The 16,997-nt window shown below is 45.2% G+C and overlaps 1 protein-coding gene across 7 annotated transcripts in view; it reads right to left on the bottom strand.

Moving 5' to 3' along the window:
• Positions 1 to 16,997, bottom strand: part of SRGAP1 (SLIT-ROBO Rho GTPase activating protein 1) — a 253,078-nt gene that overhangs the window by 17,617 nt on the left and 218,464 nt on the right. For 4 of the 7 annotated variants that reach the window (XM_073620145.1, XM_073620144.1, XM_073620143.1 and 1 more), the window contains exons 17-18: positions 15,492 to 15,716; positions 12,099 to 12,178 (exon numbers count right to left, since the gene is read on the bottom strand). In XM_073620145.1, coding sequence (XP_073476246.1) covers positions 12,099 to 12,178; positions 15,492 to 15,716 — 305 coding nt within the window. Of the gene's footprint in view, positions 1 to 11,931; positions 12,013 to 12,098; positions 12,179 to 15,491; positions 15,717 to 16,997 lie in introns of all 7 variants that reach the window. The other 3 variants (XM_073620141.1, XM_073620140.1, XM_073620139.1) reach the window with 1 other exon arrangement.

Here is a 16,997-nt window from a genome sequence, read left to right on the forward strand (position 1 = left end):
CCATAATGCATTCTATGCATTATGGTGAAAAACCTTCTGTAGTGCTGCAGCCCCCCAGCCACCCATTTTACCTGAATGCGGTTATCCTCCGGCCGGGAACGAGCAAACCAGCTCTAGCTGGTGTCTAGTGTCCTGATTGGATAGATTGATAGCAGCGCAGCCATTGGCTCCCACTGCTATCAATTTCAATGACGCGGCACGGGCCCCCCTCGAGTCCTGCATTCTGTGTGAATGGACACAGATGCAGGACTCAGGAGTGTGCCCGCATGGGTGTCCACCTTAGGAGAGCTTTCAAGATGGACACTTGATGCGGGGGAGGAGCCACCAGCACAGCTGAGGGACCCCAGAAGAGGAGGACCTGGGCCAATCTGTCCAGGCAAGTATGATATGTTTGTTATTTTTTTAAAAAAAAGAAAGAGGGTTTACAACCCCTTTAAGGCAATAGGTGCTTTCAACAAAACAATGGAAATAAAGACCAATATGATTTAGGTGGGGGGGGGTGGGGGGTGGGGGGGGGGGAGGGGTTTACACTGAATTTACTTTGACAAACTATAAGCGGCTTAGGTTTGAGAGAAGGGACATAAGTGTCTGCAGCCATGATCCTGGTACAATTTTTTCAGCAGACAATTGGCTGTCAGGTAAAAGTGGTTCCTGGGCTCACCGCAGTAAGCAGTCAGGATGGCTACCCATAGAGGAGATGGAAGCACATCTGCTCCCTGATCTCATTTGTGATGAATGGCGACAGAAGCGTCAAGGATTCTGTCACTTCCTGTTTCAAAGCTGTAATTTCCTGGAGGTTAAAGCCAGGGAAGCAGCTGATCAAACATGATCTGCTGCCTTGGAGTACCTGTCACTAACCAAAGCGATCACAAGGGGCTTGTTCACCCCTTGTGATCACAAGCAATACAGTTAAGTGAAAAAAAAGTAATAATATTATATAGGGCCTTCGCTTTCAGAAAATATATAATGTTTTAGGGTTCTATGTCATTTTCTATAAAAAAATGCTCATTAAACATGTATGTGAAAAATGTCAAAATTGCCCTAGTAGACAAGCAGTTAACCTACATTATTAGCCTTTATGTCCATAATAATTTCTCAGTGTTCACATGTGGAGTTTCATATTTTAAACCCAACTAGGCATACTGGATATTGTAACCACTTACACCAGCCAATCACATTTCACTTCTCAACAGTTTAGAACAGTTTAATTTGGCAAAGACTATTTCGGACTGGTTATTTTGCACATGATTATTTGCCTTACTAAATAAGCTGGAAATATTTACCAATACAGTACGTTTATGTGATGACAAAAACCCTTTCAAGAGCGTAGGCAGTAATTTTGCACAGTAGTGTTAGTATGTTTGATAGCCCACCTGCCAGCACAACAGAGTTGAATTAAACATATTTAAACCACAATGAAAATCATATCTTAACAGGAATACTATTCAAAAATAGAAATGAAGTGCATTATAATAATTGTGTTAAATGGAACTTTTATTTTGAGACTTGTATTTCTGAACAATAAACGCACATCACTATTCTTATATTCTGAACGCTCAAACAATGCTGACAATCACACACACACACAAGGTTGACATATTTTAGGATTTTTGTGCAGTGACATCATGGCGAACCGTGGATAAACAGAGATTCCTTCTCTGCTGGGATGGAATGTACCTGAACATTAGGGAGTTTGAAAATGTGGAATGCAGTGTAGGCAGTCTTTGCATAACAACTGTTTTTCCCTGTATTTTCATGTTTGCAGATCAACACTATGATGACCAGACATCCATTTGCTTAAAGTGAAGTAAATGCTAACATGAGTTAATCACATGAAAACTCGCTTGTGAACATATAATGCCAAACTTCCCCTATTCCACTTGTAATATTTTTGATTTCTGTGTTTTCCTCCAATTTAAAGGTTATATTTAACCACCCATCATTTCCCCTTTTCATTCTGTTACTCTGCTTATTTTCTCTAGACGCTTTTTCAGGCCCCCGGTCACATCTAGTGATTTGGGATCATGGATATAATCGCAGTGATTCTGCCTATGATTACAAATTACACTGCAATAGTGGCAAAATGCACCATGCATGTTTGGGTGGCATTCATTTTTTATTGCCACCTGAATTGCGGTGCAATTTTGCCACAATAAATCGTGCGGCAATCCCCATCGCGCAAAGCTCGTCACTCAAAAGAAGTACCTGCTCCTTTTCGGGCATCAATCTTTGCGCAATGTGGTTTCCCGTGATTTCAGATGCCATTAAAAATTAATGGCGCACGCACACACACACACACACACGTGGTGTGTTTTGCCACTTTTGCAGGGTGATTTGGAATTGCGGCAATTCTGCCCATGATCCCAAATTGCCAGATGTGAATGGGGCCTAACACTGCCTGGCTTTTCAGCTAATTCAATATACTAGGACCCCGTGTGAATAGAAAATGGTTGCTGGATTCCCAAACCAACTGTCCTCTTAATGTACAGTGTAGCTAAAAGCTGAACTCTGAGGGAGCGTCAAAACCTATCCTGCAGTGGGACTCCCATGCACTGCAAAAGTCAAATGCTTATTTTAAGTTTAGGCTGCTGATACTGCATTGTATGTGATCATGTTGGAGCACCTGCAACCAAAGGAGCACCAAACAGAAGAGGCTCAGGTGGAAGCTTCGCAGAAGGGAGGAAGCCTGTGGGAGCAATGGATAAAGTACTGTTTTTTCATGTTACCCTAGACAGGCCCCACTGTAAGGGTAGTTTTGCATTTTCCCCCAGAGTTCAGTTTTAAAAAGAGAAGCTGTGCATGCAGAGAGATCTGGAGACTGGGTTTTAAACAGAAATAAACCAAAGCTTTTTTGGTCATACTTCCCTTGTGGGTCACAGGAGTGCACGTAAGTGCAGACTCAGCCGACAACTGACTTTAGCCTGATGTCATAGAGCCACCCCAGGCTCGTGACCATATTGTGCTCACTCAGTTATCGGACTTAGTGCTGGGGGATAGCTCTGGCATCACCCGATGCTGCAGCATGGAGGCAAGTACAGTAAAACCTTGGTTTGAGAGCGCTTTGCAAGACAAGCAACATTTTTTTTATAAATTTTGACTTGATAAACAAGCGATGTCTTGATATAAGAGTAGCGTCATGTCACAACTGAGGATAAAAGAGTTTTAATCATCACATGGTTGATGATGAAAACCGTCACATCTAAGTCTGCAGGCATCCGGGGTAAAGCTGTCCATATTAACAGATAAGGCTAAGCCAACAACAATGTTTTTTACTATTCTAATCATGATACTGAAACTGCCCATGATTGCCAATGCAGTCACATGTACAAGTGATTGATCTTTAAATTAGGAGCACTGTGCTATTATCAGCAATTCATTGTTACTACATGATGTACTCCATTGTTTCCTAAGGCAAGTATCACTTTAGCAATAACTGCTCGTGTGTGACAAGTCCAAGAAACATCCATTTATGCATTTTTCTGAGTTGAAAACATTGCATTTTATTTTAAAGGCATTGTAAAGTCAGAAGGTTTTTTATCTTAATGCATTCTATGCATTAAGATAAAAAGCCTTCTGTGTGCAGCAGCCCCCCCAGCACTCCTAATACTTACCTGAGCCCCATCTCTGTCCACGAGTGTCTCGGCTGTTCGAGACTCTCCCTCCCAATTGGCTGAGACATTGGCTCCCGCTGCTGTCAAAGTCAGTCAGTCATTGAGAGAGTGGGGGCGGGGCCAGGCCGCAGCTCCGTGTCTAAATGGACACAGGGAGCTGTAACTCAGCTTGGGTTCCCCCCACAGCAAGCAGCACTCGACAGGAGGGAGGGGCCAGGAACAGAGAAGAGGAGGATCTGGGGTGCTCTGTGCAAATCCATTGCACAGAGGAGGTAAGTATAACATGTTTGTTATTTTTATCGAAAAAAAAACAAGACTTTACAATTACTAAGTTCAATTACTAACTTTGTTTTTTTGCCACCCCCCACCCCTTTTATTTTCACCTGCAATCCTTCCAGTACATGCTTCCTGGCAAAGGGTGACAGCACTCACAGTATTGTATTTTTGGAGGGAGAAACTCGTTGCCCTAGGACAGGAGTACAGAGTTTACAGTTTATGGAGTTCACAGAGATATCTGGGCACAATGCCATCTTTAAAGCCTCATGCACACTGGATGCTTTTTTTTTTTTTTTTTTAAATTCTCTTTATTGATTTTTAATAGATTTATAAAAACAGAACCTTAGGGCATTCCCCGGCTCAAAAAGTACCATGTAAATCGGTACCTAACAGGTTATCTGCCTAAAACAGTGCTGTTATTGACAGAAAAACAGATAAAATACAAAACAAAAACTAAAAAACAAAACAAAAACTAGATATCACTGCTCAACCACTCCAATTGGAGAGATTATGAAAGGAGAATGTGCAACTCGTCTTCGATGAAGGTGAGGTTTCCCAAGAGGGGATTCTGGTACTTGGCCTAGGACATTAAAGGTTCAACTATAGGGGTGTCACAAGGGTCTTAGCAAGTGTTAGCACAGAAGGGGGAGTTAATGGGTGTCAGATTTACCGTCTACTCTTGAGCGGCATTAGTGGAGGCAGAGTCAAGCCATAGTTTCCATATTTTGTCAAACTTAGCAGTACAGCCACGGGAGTGGTATGTGGCTTTATATAATGGTATTTTAGAATTGACCAGGGCTTTCCAAGAGGTCAGAGAGGGCGCATCAGGTTGTTTCCATTTTAGTAATATTGCTTTACGGGCGTAAAAGAGTAGAAGTCCTATGAGGGTCTTAGTTGCGGTGCGGTGCGCTAAAGAGCCCACCAGGCCAAGCAAGCAGACCGGTACGGACAGCGGGATTGGGATTGTTAGCAGCGAGGTTATAAATTGCGTCACCTCTACCCAGAAAGAGTACACTTTGGGACAGGACCACAACATATGACAGAAACCGGCCTCCAGGCTACCACATTTCCAACAGCTAGGATAGGCCCCAGGATAAATTTTGTTCAGCCGTTGCGGCGTTAAATACACCCGGTGTAGAATCCGGAATTGAATTAAACGGTCCTTCACTGCCACTAATTGAAGAAAAGGGTATTCCCACATATCCTCCCAGTCCTCTGTATCTAGTTCGGGGAAGTCAGCCCTCCATTTATCTTGGAGAGTTTAAAGCCCAAAATGCATTGATGGTAGTAGTGCCTTATATATGGTGGATAGGGGTTTTACCAGCTCATCATTCCGGAGGAGGGATTCTAAAGTGGAGTGAAGGAGTAATGGTGGTTGAGATTCGAATTGGGAAGAGAAGGCATGTCTAAGCTGTAGATATCTAAAGAAGTAACAATTGGGTAAGTCATGGTTCTGTTTGAGAGTGTCAAAGGGAAGGATAGCCCCGTCTTTACATATATGGTCGAGTATCTTAATGCCCCTTGTTGCCCATAAGCTCGGATCAGGTATAGTGTGAAACTCAGTGAGGAGTGGATTGAGCCACAAGGGGGTATCCGGGGACCATCTGTTTGGTTCTGTTTTATGTTTACAAACTTGCAATTGCCACACCTTTATCACTGAAGTCATAGAGTGTGTGAGAGTCGCTGGCGCTCTGGGACCTCTGTATAGTGCATTTCTCAGTGATTCAAAGGACCCCAGCGATGCTGCCTCCAGCACCACCGAGGTGTTTGTATCATCAGAGATTACCCAATTATGTGCGTGGACAAGTAGGGCTGCAAAGAAATATTTTTGGAGGTCTGGACAGGCCAGGCCCCCCTCCGTCCAGGGTCTACGGAGGATAGACTTGTTAAACCTGGGGGATCCAGACCTCCATAGGAAGGAAGAGAGGATGGCATCTAATTGTGTAAAGAATTTTTTGGGTATCCATACTGGAGTGTGCCTGATGATGTATAGAAAAATAGGGAGGCATTTCATTTTGAATAGGATTATTCTACCTATAAGAGATAGGGGCAAATTATCCCAAGCTCTTAGTTTGGATTTAAGGTTTGATAAAAGGGGAGTAAGTTTCAAGGCAATAAAATCTGTCACCTTGGGGGTGATGTTGATCCCCAGATAGCGGATTTTCGAGGCCCAGGACAGGGGTAATGAGGGGTCCGCCGCCTGCTCAGCTGCTGAGTCAATAGGCAGGAGTTGGGATTTTTCCCAGTTGACTTTCAGTCCGGATAAAATTGTAAAATGAGAAAAAATATTAAGAGTTTCTCGAAGGGAGGGCCCAGGGTCGTTAAGAAAAAGCACCAAGTCATCGGCGTATAAAGTTAATTTTTCAACTATGGAGCCCACTCGTATGCCTACCACAGCATTAGAGTTACGGATGGCAGTGGCTAGTGGTTCCATCACCAGGGCGAACAAGAAAGGGGAAAGCGGGCACCCCTGCCTAGTTCCCCGTTGTATCTGGAACTGTTCTGAGAGCATGCCTCCTAGTTTAATTTGTGCTGTTGGGGATTTGTATAGAATGGTGATCCATTTACAGAATGTGGGGCCGAATCCGAAGGCTTGTAATACTATATGCATGTAATCCCAAATGACGGTGTCAAAAGCCTTCTCCACATCCAAGGCCACCAAGACCCTAGTCTGGGAGGAGGTTGGAGGAAGCTGCAAATGTGTCAACACTCGTCTCAAATTTATGTCTGTGGATTTTCCAGGCATAAACCCAGTCTGATCTATGTTGATAAGGGAGGGTAATACTTTAACCAATCTAGCAGTGAGAATCTTGGCCAGGATTTTTAAGTCATAATTTAGGAGTGAGATAGGCCTATATGAGGCACAAAGTCTCGGGTCCTTCCCAGGCTTGGGGAGGAGAACTATGTGGGCCTGATACAGGGTAGGTGGAAGAGATCCATTCTCTAGACAGTGTGTGTAGAGGGCTTGTAGTCTGGGGGCCAGCCTCTTTGCGTACGTCCTATACCAATCTCCCGGTAGACCATCTGGACCCGGTGTCTTAGCAGGGGGAAGGGATGAGATCGCCAATTCAATCTCCAAGGTGGAGAGCTGGGCGTCCAGAGCCTCCACATCTTCCTGCTCCAAAGAGGGAAGGGAGAGGTTCCGGATTTCCTCTGTCATGAGTTCAGTAGAGACAGGCAGAGATTGGCTATACAGTTCCTTAAAGTAGTTCCCAAATTCCTGAAGTATGGCTTTCGTGCCCATAATCGTCTCCCCTTCGGGTGTATGTAGTTCAGATACCACCGTCTGGTAACGTGGGTCAGCAACTAGATTAGCTAACAGTCTGCCGTTCTTGTCACCTGACTCAAAAATTCTACCGGCCAATAAAGTTACATCATTGTTCGTTAAGGTGGTATAATGGAGGTTTAACTCTCTTCTCGCCTGTGCCAATAGCAGATAGGCCTCTGGAGAGGGGCTACGTGCGAAGCAGTCGGCCGCTTTAGATGCACGGTCTTCGAGTTGTGAAGTCAAGAATTTATAGTCGGCCCTTGCCGCTTTGATGGCCGAAATGTAGTAACCCCTCGTGGTCGCTTTAAAAGCTTCCCATACCGTCTCTACAGAAGCCATATCCTCATTGGCAGGCCAGTAAGAGTCCAATAGTGGAGTGACAATTTCTGCAACTGTTTCATCTTGTATCCACCGCGGAGCCAATCTCCAGGTGCCTGGGTCATTCTTCCCACCCACACCGAGGCGTATCTCCAAGAGGGAATGGTCTGATAGCCCCGTCGGGAGATAGGATGTCTCGGATAACTTTGAGAGAACAGAAGCACTGCCAAATGCAAGGTCGATCCTTGAGCTCGATTTATGAGATGAGGACAAGTGTGAAAAGGCCTTGGCAGAAGCGTGCTTCCATCTCCAGAGTTCAGTGAGGGCGAAAGTGTCAGCCCAGTGCCTGAGATCCAGGTTCCCCTTACGCTGTGTGTTAGAGGAGTCAAGGACAGCATCTAGAATGGAGTTAAAATCTCCCCCAATTAATACATGAGCAGATTGGAAGGGTGTAAGTTTCTCATAGAGAGTGTATAGTATGGAGAAGTCTACTGGGGGGGGGGGGCAAATAGACATTTACTAAAGCCCACAAAACTGTATGTATTTCCAACAATAAAATGATATACCTTCCTCCAGGGTCTGTAATGACCCTGACAACCTTACAGGGAAGAGACTTGTTAATGAGTATTGCTACCCCTTGGGCATAGGTGGAGTAGGTAGCATGAAAAGCTTGTCGGACCCATGCCCTGCGCAAGGCTAGGACTTTACTGCCAGTCAAATGCGTTTCCTGGAGAAACAATATATGAGGTTTGTGTGTGTTGGGGTATTTAAACATTAAGGACCTTTTGAATTTGTTATTAAGCCCCCGTACATTCCAAGAGAGTAGCATAATTTCAGACATTAGTACACCTGTGAAAAAAAATTTGTTAGCAGGAGTAATCAGATTAGTAAGTAAAGGCAGGAAGACAGTTTCTGGCAGGTCTAGTACACAGATAGATCCTGAAGTATGTATATAGAGAGAGCAGATGAGCGGTGAGCACACTTAAACTATAGGGAGGAAGATCGACCCTAAACATAACAAAAAACTCCCTGCCACGTAGCCTATTCCCCAACATAACTTGGCTTGTAGCTTGATCCCAAAACCAAAACAATAAAGTTGGTGACTTAATGGTATCCAAGGGGCATAAAACTAAGCGAATCACGACCCTGGAGTGAAGTCACAGCGTTCTATCAGAGTCCACAAGTTTGTTTAATTTGTGGCTTAAACTCGTAGGGTAGCCACTTCCGTTGGCATGCGTTCCATCTCGATGAGAGGGGACGGGCGGTAATTCCTCCAGGTTGATGGAAAGCACCCGGTCTCCCACTTCTTAGAGAGAAGCCGTGGGGATCAAGTGTGAACCTCTTATCAATGTATCCTTGGGGAGGCTCCGGTGCTTACAGGAAGTCTGGTAGGATAGAGTTGGCAAGGATGTGGGAAATCCGTGCATCAGATAACTTTTGTAGGGAAAGTGCCTCAATGCAATTTGATCAGCCAGTCGTCAGCATCCGCTGGGTTGTCGAAGAACCGGATTGTTCCGTCATGTTGGACCCGCAGACGGCTAGGGTAGAGCATGCTGCACTTTATGTTCTTATCTCTGAGCCGTCTACGAACATCATTGAAGGTTTTTCTCTTCCGCTGCAAGTCGGCCGAAAAATCTGGGAAGAGGAGCACAGAGGCGTTTCCATATTTGAGTGCGGGATGTTTGCGAGCTTCAGAGAGAATCCTGTCCCTGTCCCGGTAGTTAAGGAAGCGGACCAGAAAAGGCCTGGGGGGGTTTCCAGGAATAGCACGGCCCGTGGGCACCTGATGGGCCCTTTCTACCACGTAGGTGGGTGGGACGTCTGTAAGGCCCAGGAGGTTTTTAAAGAACTCCTCCGCAAATTCGGCCGGGCGATCCCCTACCTCTTTCTCGGGTAGCCCCAGGACTCTGATATTGTTGCGCCTGAGGCGGTTTTCAGCGTCATCAGACTTTGCGACAAGGGACTGTACTGTGCGCTGCAGTTAGGCAATGGAGGTGGCATGGGTGGCTGTAAGATCTTCGGTGGCTGATATTCTAGACTCAGTTTCGGACATTCTCCCCCTTATTTTGTCGAGGTCATTCCTTATAAGGTTGCACTCCTCCGCAAGATGGTCGATGCGCACCAGCAGTGAGGTCCTGCTCCGTTCGATCGCAGCAAGGATCATGGCTGTACTATCAGGAGGCAGTGGGGCTGATATTTCCGCCTCCGGGGCCCCCCCAGGACCCATCTCCATTTCCGCCAATAAAACCCGGAGTCGTCCGATCAGTGTGGGATCCTGCAACGGGGAAGGGGGCGGTGGTAGCCGAAGCGGTGAATTGACTGCAGCGGTTTTGGAATTCTTTTTCCCCTTTTTGGAGGAGGAGGACATCTGGTCAGTCTCAAGGGGGGGAGCCTTATAGCAGGCGATCGTCTCCCAGGTCAGCGTTCAGGGGGCTGCAATCTAGGTCTGCAGCAGGCTATGAGCACCAGGAGGTCGCAGCACAAATAGGCAGGTCTTGGTCACTAGCAGCCCTCCACCTCTCAGCAATCCCTCCAGGTAGGGGGGGGAGAGATAGCTGGGTGTATCAGGTAGGGAAGGCCCAGAGCTCAGGGACAGAGGCAGAGGAAGGATGATGTAACAGGGCCCCAAGACAACTCAGTCAGCCCACATCGGCAGTCTACACAGGGCAGCTGATTACACTGGGTAGGATGGTGGATTGTGAGGCAGATGAGCAGAGTCCGCACTCCGGAGCCTGGAACCGGCCGCCCGCGCCGCACCTCCGCGGGGCCGCGGCGTAGGAAAGAGCGGTGTCTGGTAGGCTTCGCTAGGCCGCACTAGGCCGCGACCGACAGTCCCAGCGGCCTGGCCGGCTACCAGGCCACCTCAGGCAGATGGATGGGCAGGCAGGATGGCGAGGGGAGAGACCCTTACCTCGCGATGAGGCCGAAAACAGCTCCCTCCAGCAGTGCACAGGCCCGGAAGATGGCGGCGGCCGCGAACGTGTAGGATCAATGGCCCCTTGGATGGCAGCGGACGGATCCTCCACAATACAGGCCCAGGACTTGGCACAATGTATAGAGGAACAGGTAGGTAGGTGAACTGGCAGTTTTTATGTTAATCTGTGCACGGATGGCTTAGGATGGAGAGTAGGATTCCCGGAGCTCCTCACTAACACGTCCGCCGCCGTTCACATCCGGACACGCCCCCACACTGGATGCTTTTTAATGTGGCTGTTAGGGATACATCTGGAGTTTTATTTTCTGCCTCTAAATGCCCTGAAATGTTAGCCTGTGTGTCTATGCACACATAGGCATTTAGAGGAGATTACAGGCAGAAAAACCCACAGCCGGCATGTGCAGGAGCAGCAAACACTAGGCGCGTTTAATTTCAATGCCAGAATAAATTATTAATTGAATTAATGCCTAAACACTTGAGGTGCTTAAATGCGCCTAAAGGCACTACATGCGTTTACAAGCGTCAACCTGTTTTTCTGCAAAAATGCTGCTGCCGGGAGAAAAGGCATCTAGGAGAGATAGCAAAACGTTCTGTGTGCATGAGGCCTGCTGAGGCAGAAAAAAAAAAAAAATGTTATCAGCCCATAAGATTTCTGGTAAGATCAACAGATTTTTTGTACCTATAGAACAGATATGATAGAACACTTATAAATACATTTTACATAGCATAAAGGGGGCAATAAGTTGATTGTAAGAGTTTACATGCACTTTAAGTTCCATACACTAACATATACAAGAAACATGGCATCTAGTTGCAATAGATCATATTCCTCCACTGGTCCTCAAAGCAGTCCCTTTAATGGTTTTATTCCAAACCTAATTTGTTCAGTAGTTCTGCTGCTCTGTGATTTAGTAACTTTTGACAGCTCACTCAAACAATTCTTACTATAAAAAAGTTGCAGTTAAAGCACATTTCATTGCTTTTTCATTTATCTAAGATTTTGCCATTTGTGTATAGTCCCGTTAATATCGCTTACTACCATCCTTTCATTGCAGAAGTGATAAATATGTCCTTTTTTCATATCTTTATATATAGGCATGACTATTAGCTTGGATCTCATGTTAAGCCTCTGGCTTCAATAGTCAGTCACTAACCCAGAACAAGTACACTGTAAAGATCAGAAGTTTAGACTTCTTTGGTTACATATTTGTTTTGGGTAAATGACTCAGAAAAGTGTTTAAGCCAAATATTCACCAGGACAGCCAGGCAACTAGCATTTCAAAAGGAGGTAATCAATGGCAGCAAACAAATTTGCCTCATTACAGGTTTCCTTTAAGCATTTTTTAAAATAAGGATCACAATAAAACACATGGCATTTATTTTTTATTGGAATATGAATGAAGATGGAAATGCTGGCATCGATGAATTACTGATGTCAGCATGTTTAAGAAGCAGTCATTGCTGACCTCCGAAAAAGGCTAGGTGCCTGCTTGTCTATGGCTTCAATACTTTGAGTCACTGACCTGGGGCAAGCATGCAGGCAGTGAAGTCATGTAATGTAATAATCTGTCTCCAAGCATTGATACCATTACGTTCTGTATTGTCTGTTAGTGAGAGAATGCAAGATAAATGGAAAATAATGACACTTCACAATTAGATTTATGGGGAGGCAAGAATAAAAAAATCATACCATCTTCACTTGTGTGAGCTTCAGTGCCACCATCATGATCCACTTCATCCAATGTGCCATGTTCACTGTATGGGCTGTCACTAGTAATGCAAAGACAAAATATAACCATGACTACACACAAACAAATACTTTCTAAGTTCATCCTTAAAGCTCAACTCTGGAATACTTAAACCATTATACCTTGCAGCTGGGCTACACCCGCACTGCAACGGTTAATTGCTTGTTTAGGTCTTGGGGACTTGTTACAGTAATTATAAAACTTACGAGATTCTCCATGTTGCTAGACCGGTCTTTGCAGCATCTACTCCCTTACGCTCCAGTGGTCTAAGGTCCTGACATCATAGCCCTCCATTGGACATGATAATGCCAAGGGACAATCCACTGCCCAAGTGCAGGGAAGTGCCATCTGCTAGGGGAATGGAGCATTAGGCAAAGTTGATGTCCTTTCCCTCTCTCCAGACTTAAGAAGAAGCGAACCCTTGCCGTGCGAGTGCAGCCCCATTGCATGGGATCATTTTCAAATTTCCCAGAGTTGGGCTTTAAAGATAGCATCAGTTGCCACAATGCATGGAAGCGTCAACTATATTATGATACTATATTTGTGCCTCTGGATAAATGTAAAGCAGGGAGTCAACGCAATCCTTTTCAACCTGTCAGTTTAGATAAGTTTAAAATCACATACAAGTAAAACAAGGCCTATCTGAAATACCCAGTGGGCTGCATAAAAAAAAAAAAAACACACTATTTTAAGCAACCCTTTATAAAATAATGATGTTGGAGGAATAGAAAAGGGTCATGTATACAAATGATCACATGCCATATGAAATCAGGACATCTTGCTAGATAGAACATATCATGATCCCAACATTCTTGTTAACTCAATTACATCAATTGAACTGCTATGGTGCATGAATCAATCAATGCAACTACTATTTATTTATATAAAACTTTATTATTTCACTGTGCTTCCTCATATCACTTTTTCAGATAGGTGAAGATATTCTACTATAAAATATTAAATCAGTATACCATAATTGCTAGCACGTGACCAGACAGAATCATTGGAATTTATGTCACTCTTGAGAATTACTTCACGGGTCCGTCTAACAAATCTTCGTACAGGCATCAGATTCATGTACCCGGCCATTGCCATATTTGGACAATGTCACCAGCATCTCCTTCCCTTTGGATACTTTCAGATGTTTGTGGAGGCATCTTCTGGCTGGCAGCTGAATCATTGATTTCTTTCATGCTGGCAGCTGCCAGCTTCATAGCAACCAGCGAGCCCTGTGCGGGAAGCTTTCCTATGCAGGATAGCTTCCCACCAGAAAATGCCCCACTCTGAGCACTGGTGTCTTTCTGTACATCAACTCAGAGGTGGCCTTAATGAATACCAGTCTCAGTGCACAGAAGGACAAGATCGAAACACAATATTGGATGCCCATGATCTTCAGGCCCTCAGACAGCACTGCATTAAAAACAGGCATGATTATGTGATGGACATCACTGCATGAGCTCAGGAATACTTCCAAAAATCATGCAAAAAGCCATATATGAACATAATCCAGAAACTCTGCCATCTTCTCTGGGCCACAGCTCATTTAAAATAGCCTGTTGCAAAGTGAAAAACTGCACTGCGGGCAGACAAATTGAAATGTTATGTTCTTTTTGGCAACCATGGGGACGGGTCCTCTGGACTAAAGAGGAAGGGGACCTTCCATCTTATAATTAGCTCAGTTGACAAGCCTGCATCTCTGATGGTATGGGGGTGCATTAGTGCATATGGAATGGGCAGCTTGCACATCTGGAAAGGCACCATCAATGCTGAAATATACACTCACTGGCCACTTTATTAGGTATGCCTTACTAGTACCGGGTTGGGCCCCCTTTGTTTTCAGAACTGCCTTAATTCTTCGTGGTATACATTCAAAAACGTGTTGGAAACATTCCTCAGAGATTTTGGTTCATATTGACATGATAGCATCACGCAGTTGCTGAACATCCCAAAGGTGCGCTACTGGATTGAGATCTGGTGACTGTAGAGGCCATTGGAGTACAGTGAACTCATTGTCATGTTCAAGAAACCAGTTTGAGATGATTTGAGCTTTGTGACATGGTGCATTATTCTGCTGGAAGTAGCCATCAGAAGATGGGTACACTGTAGTCATAAAGGGATGGACATGGTCAGCAACAATACTCAGGTAGGCCAAGGCGTTTAATTGATGCTCAATTGGCACTAAGGGGCCCAAGAAAATATCCCCCACACCATCAGCCTGAACCATTGATAAGGCAGGATGGATCCATGCTTTCATTGTTCACACCGAAGCCTCACCCAACCATCTGAATGTCGCAGCTTAAATTGAAAACTCCTCAGACCAGTCAACATTTTTTCCAATCTTCTATTGTCCAATTTTGGTGAGCCTATGTGAATTGTAGCCTCAGTTTTCAGTTCTTCGCTGACAGGAGTGGTACCTGGTGTGGTCTTCTACTGCTGTAGCCCATCTGCTTCGAGATTTGATGCGATGTGCAATCAGAGATGTATTCTGTATACCTTGGTTGTAATAAGTTGTTATTTCAGTTACGGTTTTGACTTTCTATCATCTTAAACCAGTCTGCCCATTCTCCTCTGACATCAACAAGGCATTTTCGTTCACACAACTGCAGCTCACTGGATATTTTCTCTTTTTCGGAGCATTCACTGTAAACCCTAGAGATGGTTGTGCGTTAAAATCACAGTAGATCAGCAGTTTTTTCAAATACTCAGACCAGCCTGTCTGGCACCAACAACCATGCCACATTCAAAGTCAATTAAATCCCCTTTCTTCCCCATTCTGATGTTCGGTTTGAACTTCAGCAAGTAGTCTTCACCACGTCTAGATGCCTAAATGCATCGAGTTTCTGCCATGTGATTGCCTGATTAGCAATGTGTTACCAGCAATTGAACATGTGTACCTAATAAAGTGGCCTGTGAGTGTATATCTAGGTTTTAGAGCAGCATATGCTCAGGCAAGAATGGGACAACATTTACCTGCCAAAACTCGAGCAACTGGTCTCCTCAGTTCCAAGAGGTTTACAGAGTGTTAGAAGAGGGGATGCTATACTGTTGTAAACACGGCCCTGTCCTAACTTTTTTGGAAATGGGGTTGTACTTTGCCAGCTTTTTGCTGCCCTGTCCCAACTTTGAGATGTGTTGCTACAATTTCAAAATTACCTTAATTTTTTTCCTTAAAATGGTAACATTTCTCAGTTTGAATATTTGATCTGTTAGCTATTTTCTAATGTGAATAAAATACGGGTTTTTGAGATTTGCAAGTCATTGTATTCTGTAAAAGCCAACTATGCAGAAAAAAAAGAGTTACATGTTATGCTGAAAAATAACATTTCTTGACCTACCAGTAGTCATCTCCAGCCATGCATTTCTCATAAACCGGACCCTCCAGCTCTTTAGCATCTGGGAAAATGCTCTCATGATGAATGATGATTGTTTTAATTATTTCATTCACATGGGCCTGGCAGGACACCTGGTCTTGTACGTCTGGAACAGGCATTAATGTGGGGCCAAAACAAATGGCCAGGTTATATGGATCCATCATATTCTCATCGCTATACTGAGAGAGGCTGTATAGAGAAGAACAATTAAAAAAAAAAAATCAGGCTCATTTACAAAGCATCAAAATATTCTGCTGCAAATGAAGATACAATGATTAACCACTTAAGGACCGCCTAACGCCGATTTACGTCGGCAAGGCGGCACGGGCAGGCAAAATCACGTACATGTACGTGATTTGCCTCTCGCGGGTGGGGGGTCCGATCGGACCCCCCCCCGGTGCCCGAAGCGGTCCCGTTCTGTTCCCCGGCGATCCGAGATGAGGGGGAGGCCATCCGTTCGTGGCCCCCCCCTCGCGATCGCCGCCGGCCAATGGGAACACTCCTTTGCTGCTGTATGCTAAACAGCAGCAAAGGAAATGATGTCATCTCCCCTCGGCTCGGTATTTTCCGTTCCAGCGCCGAGGGGAGAAGACATCAATGTGAGTGCACAACACACACACACACAGTAGAACATGCCAGGCATACAAAACACCCCGATCCCCCCCCCGATCGCCCCCCGATCCCCCCCCAATCACCCCCCCCCCCCCTGTCACAAACTGACACCAGCAGGTTTTTTGTTTTTTTTTTTTTTTTTTTTTCTGATTACTGCATAGTGTCAGTTTGTGACAGTTACAGTGTTGGGACAGTGAGTATCACCCCCCTTTAGGTCTAGGGTACCCCCCTAACCCCCCCTAATAAAGTTTTAACCCCTTGATCACCCCCTGTCACCAGTGTTGCTAAGCGATCATTTTTCTGATCGCTGTATTAGTGTCGCTGGTGACGCTAGTTAGTGAGGTAAATATTTAGGTTCGCCGTCAGCGTTTTATAGTGACAGGGACCCCCATATACTACCTAATAAATGTTTTAACCCCTTGATTGCCCCCTAGTTAACCCTTTCACCACTGATCACCGTATAACCGTTACGGGTGACGCAGGTTAGTTCGTTTATTTTTTATAGTGTCAGGGCACCCGCCGTTTATTACCTAATAAAGGTTTAGCCCCCTGATCGCCCGGCGGTGATATGCGTCGCCCCAGGCAGCGTCAGATTAGCGCCAGTACCGCTAACACCCACGCACGCAGCATGCGCCTCCCTTAGTGGTATAGTATCTGATCGGATCAATATCTGATCTGATCAGATCTATACTAGCGTCCCCAGCAGTTTAGGGTTCCCAAAAACACAGTGTTAGCGGGATCAGCCCAGATACCCGCTAGCACCTGCGTTTTGCCCCTCCGCCCAGCCCACCCAAGTGCAGTATCGATCGATCACTGTCACTTACAAAACACTAAACGCATAACTGCAGCGTTCACAGA

This window comes from Aquarana catesbeiana, linkage group LG03 (genome assembly GCF_042186555.1).
Source record: "Aquarana catesbeiana isolate 2022-GZ linkage group LG03, ASM4218655v1, whole genome shotgun sequence".
NCBI lineage: Eukaryota > Metazoa > Chordata > Amphibia > Anura > Ranidae > Aquarana > Aquarana catesbeiana.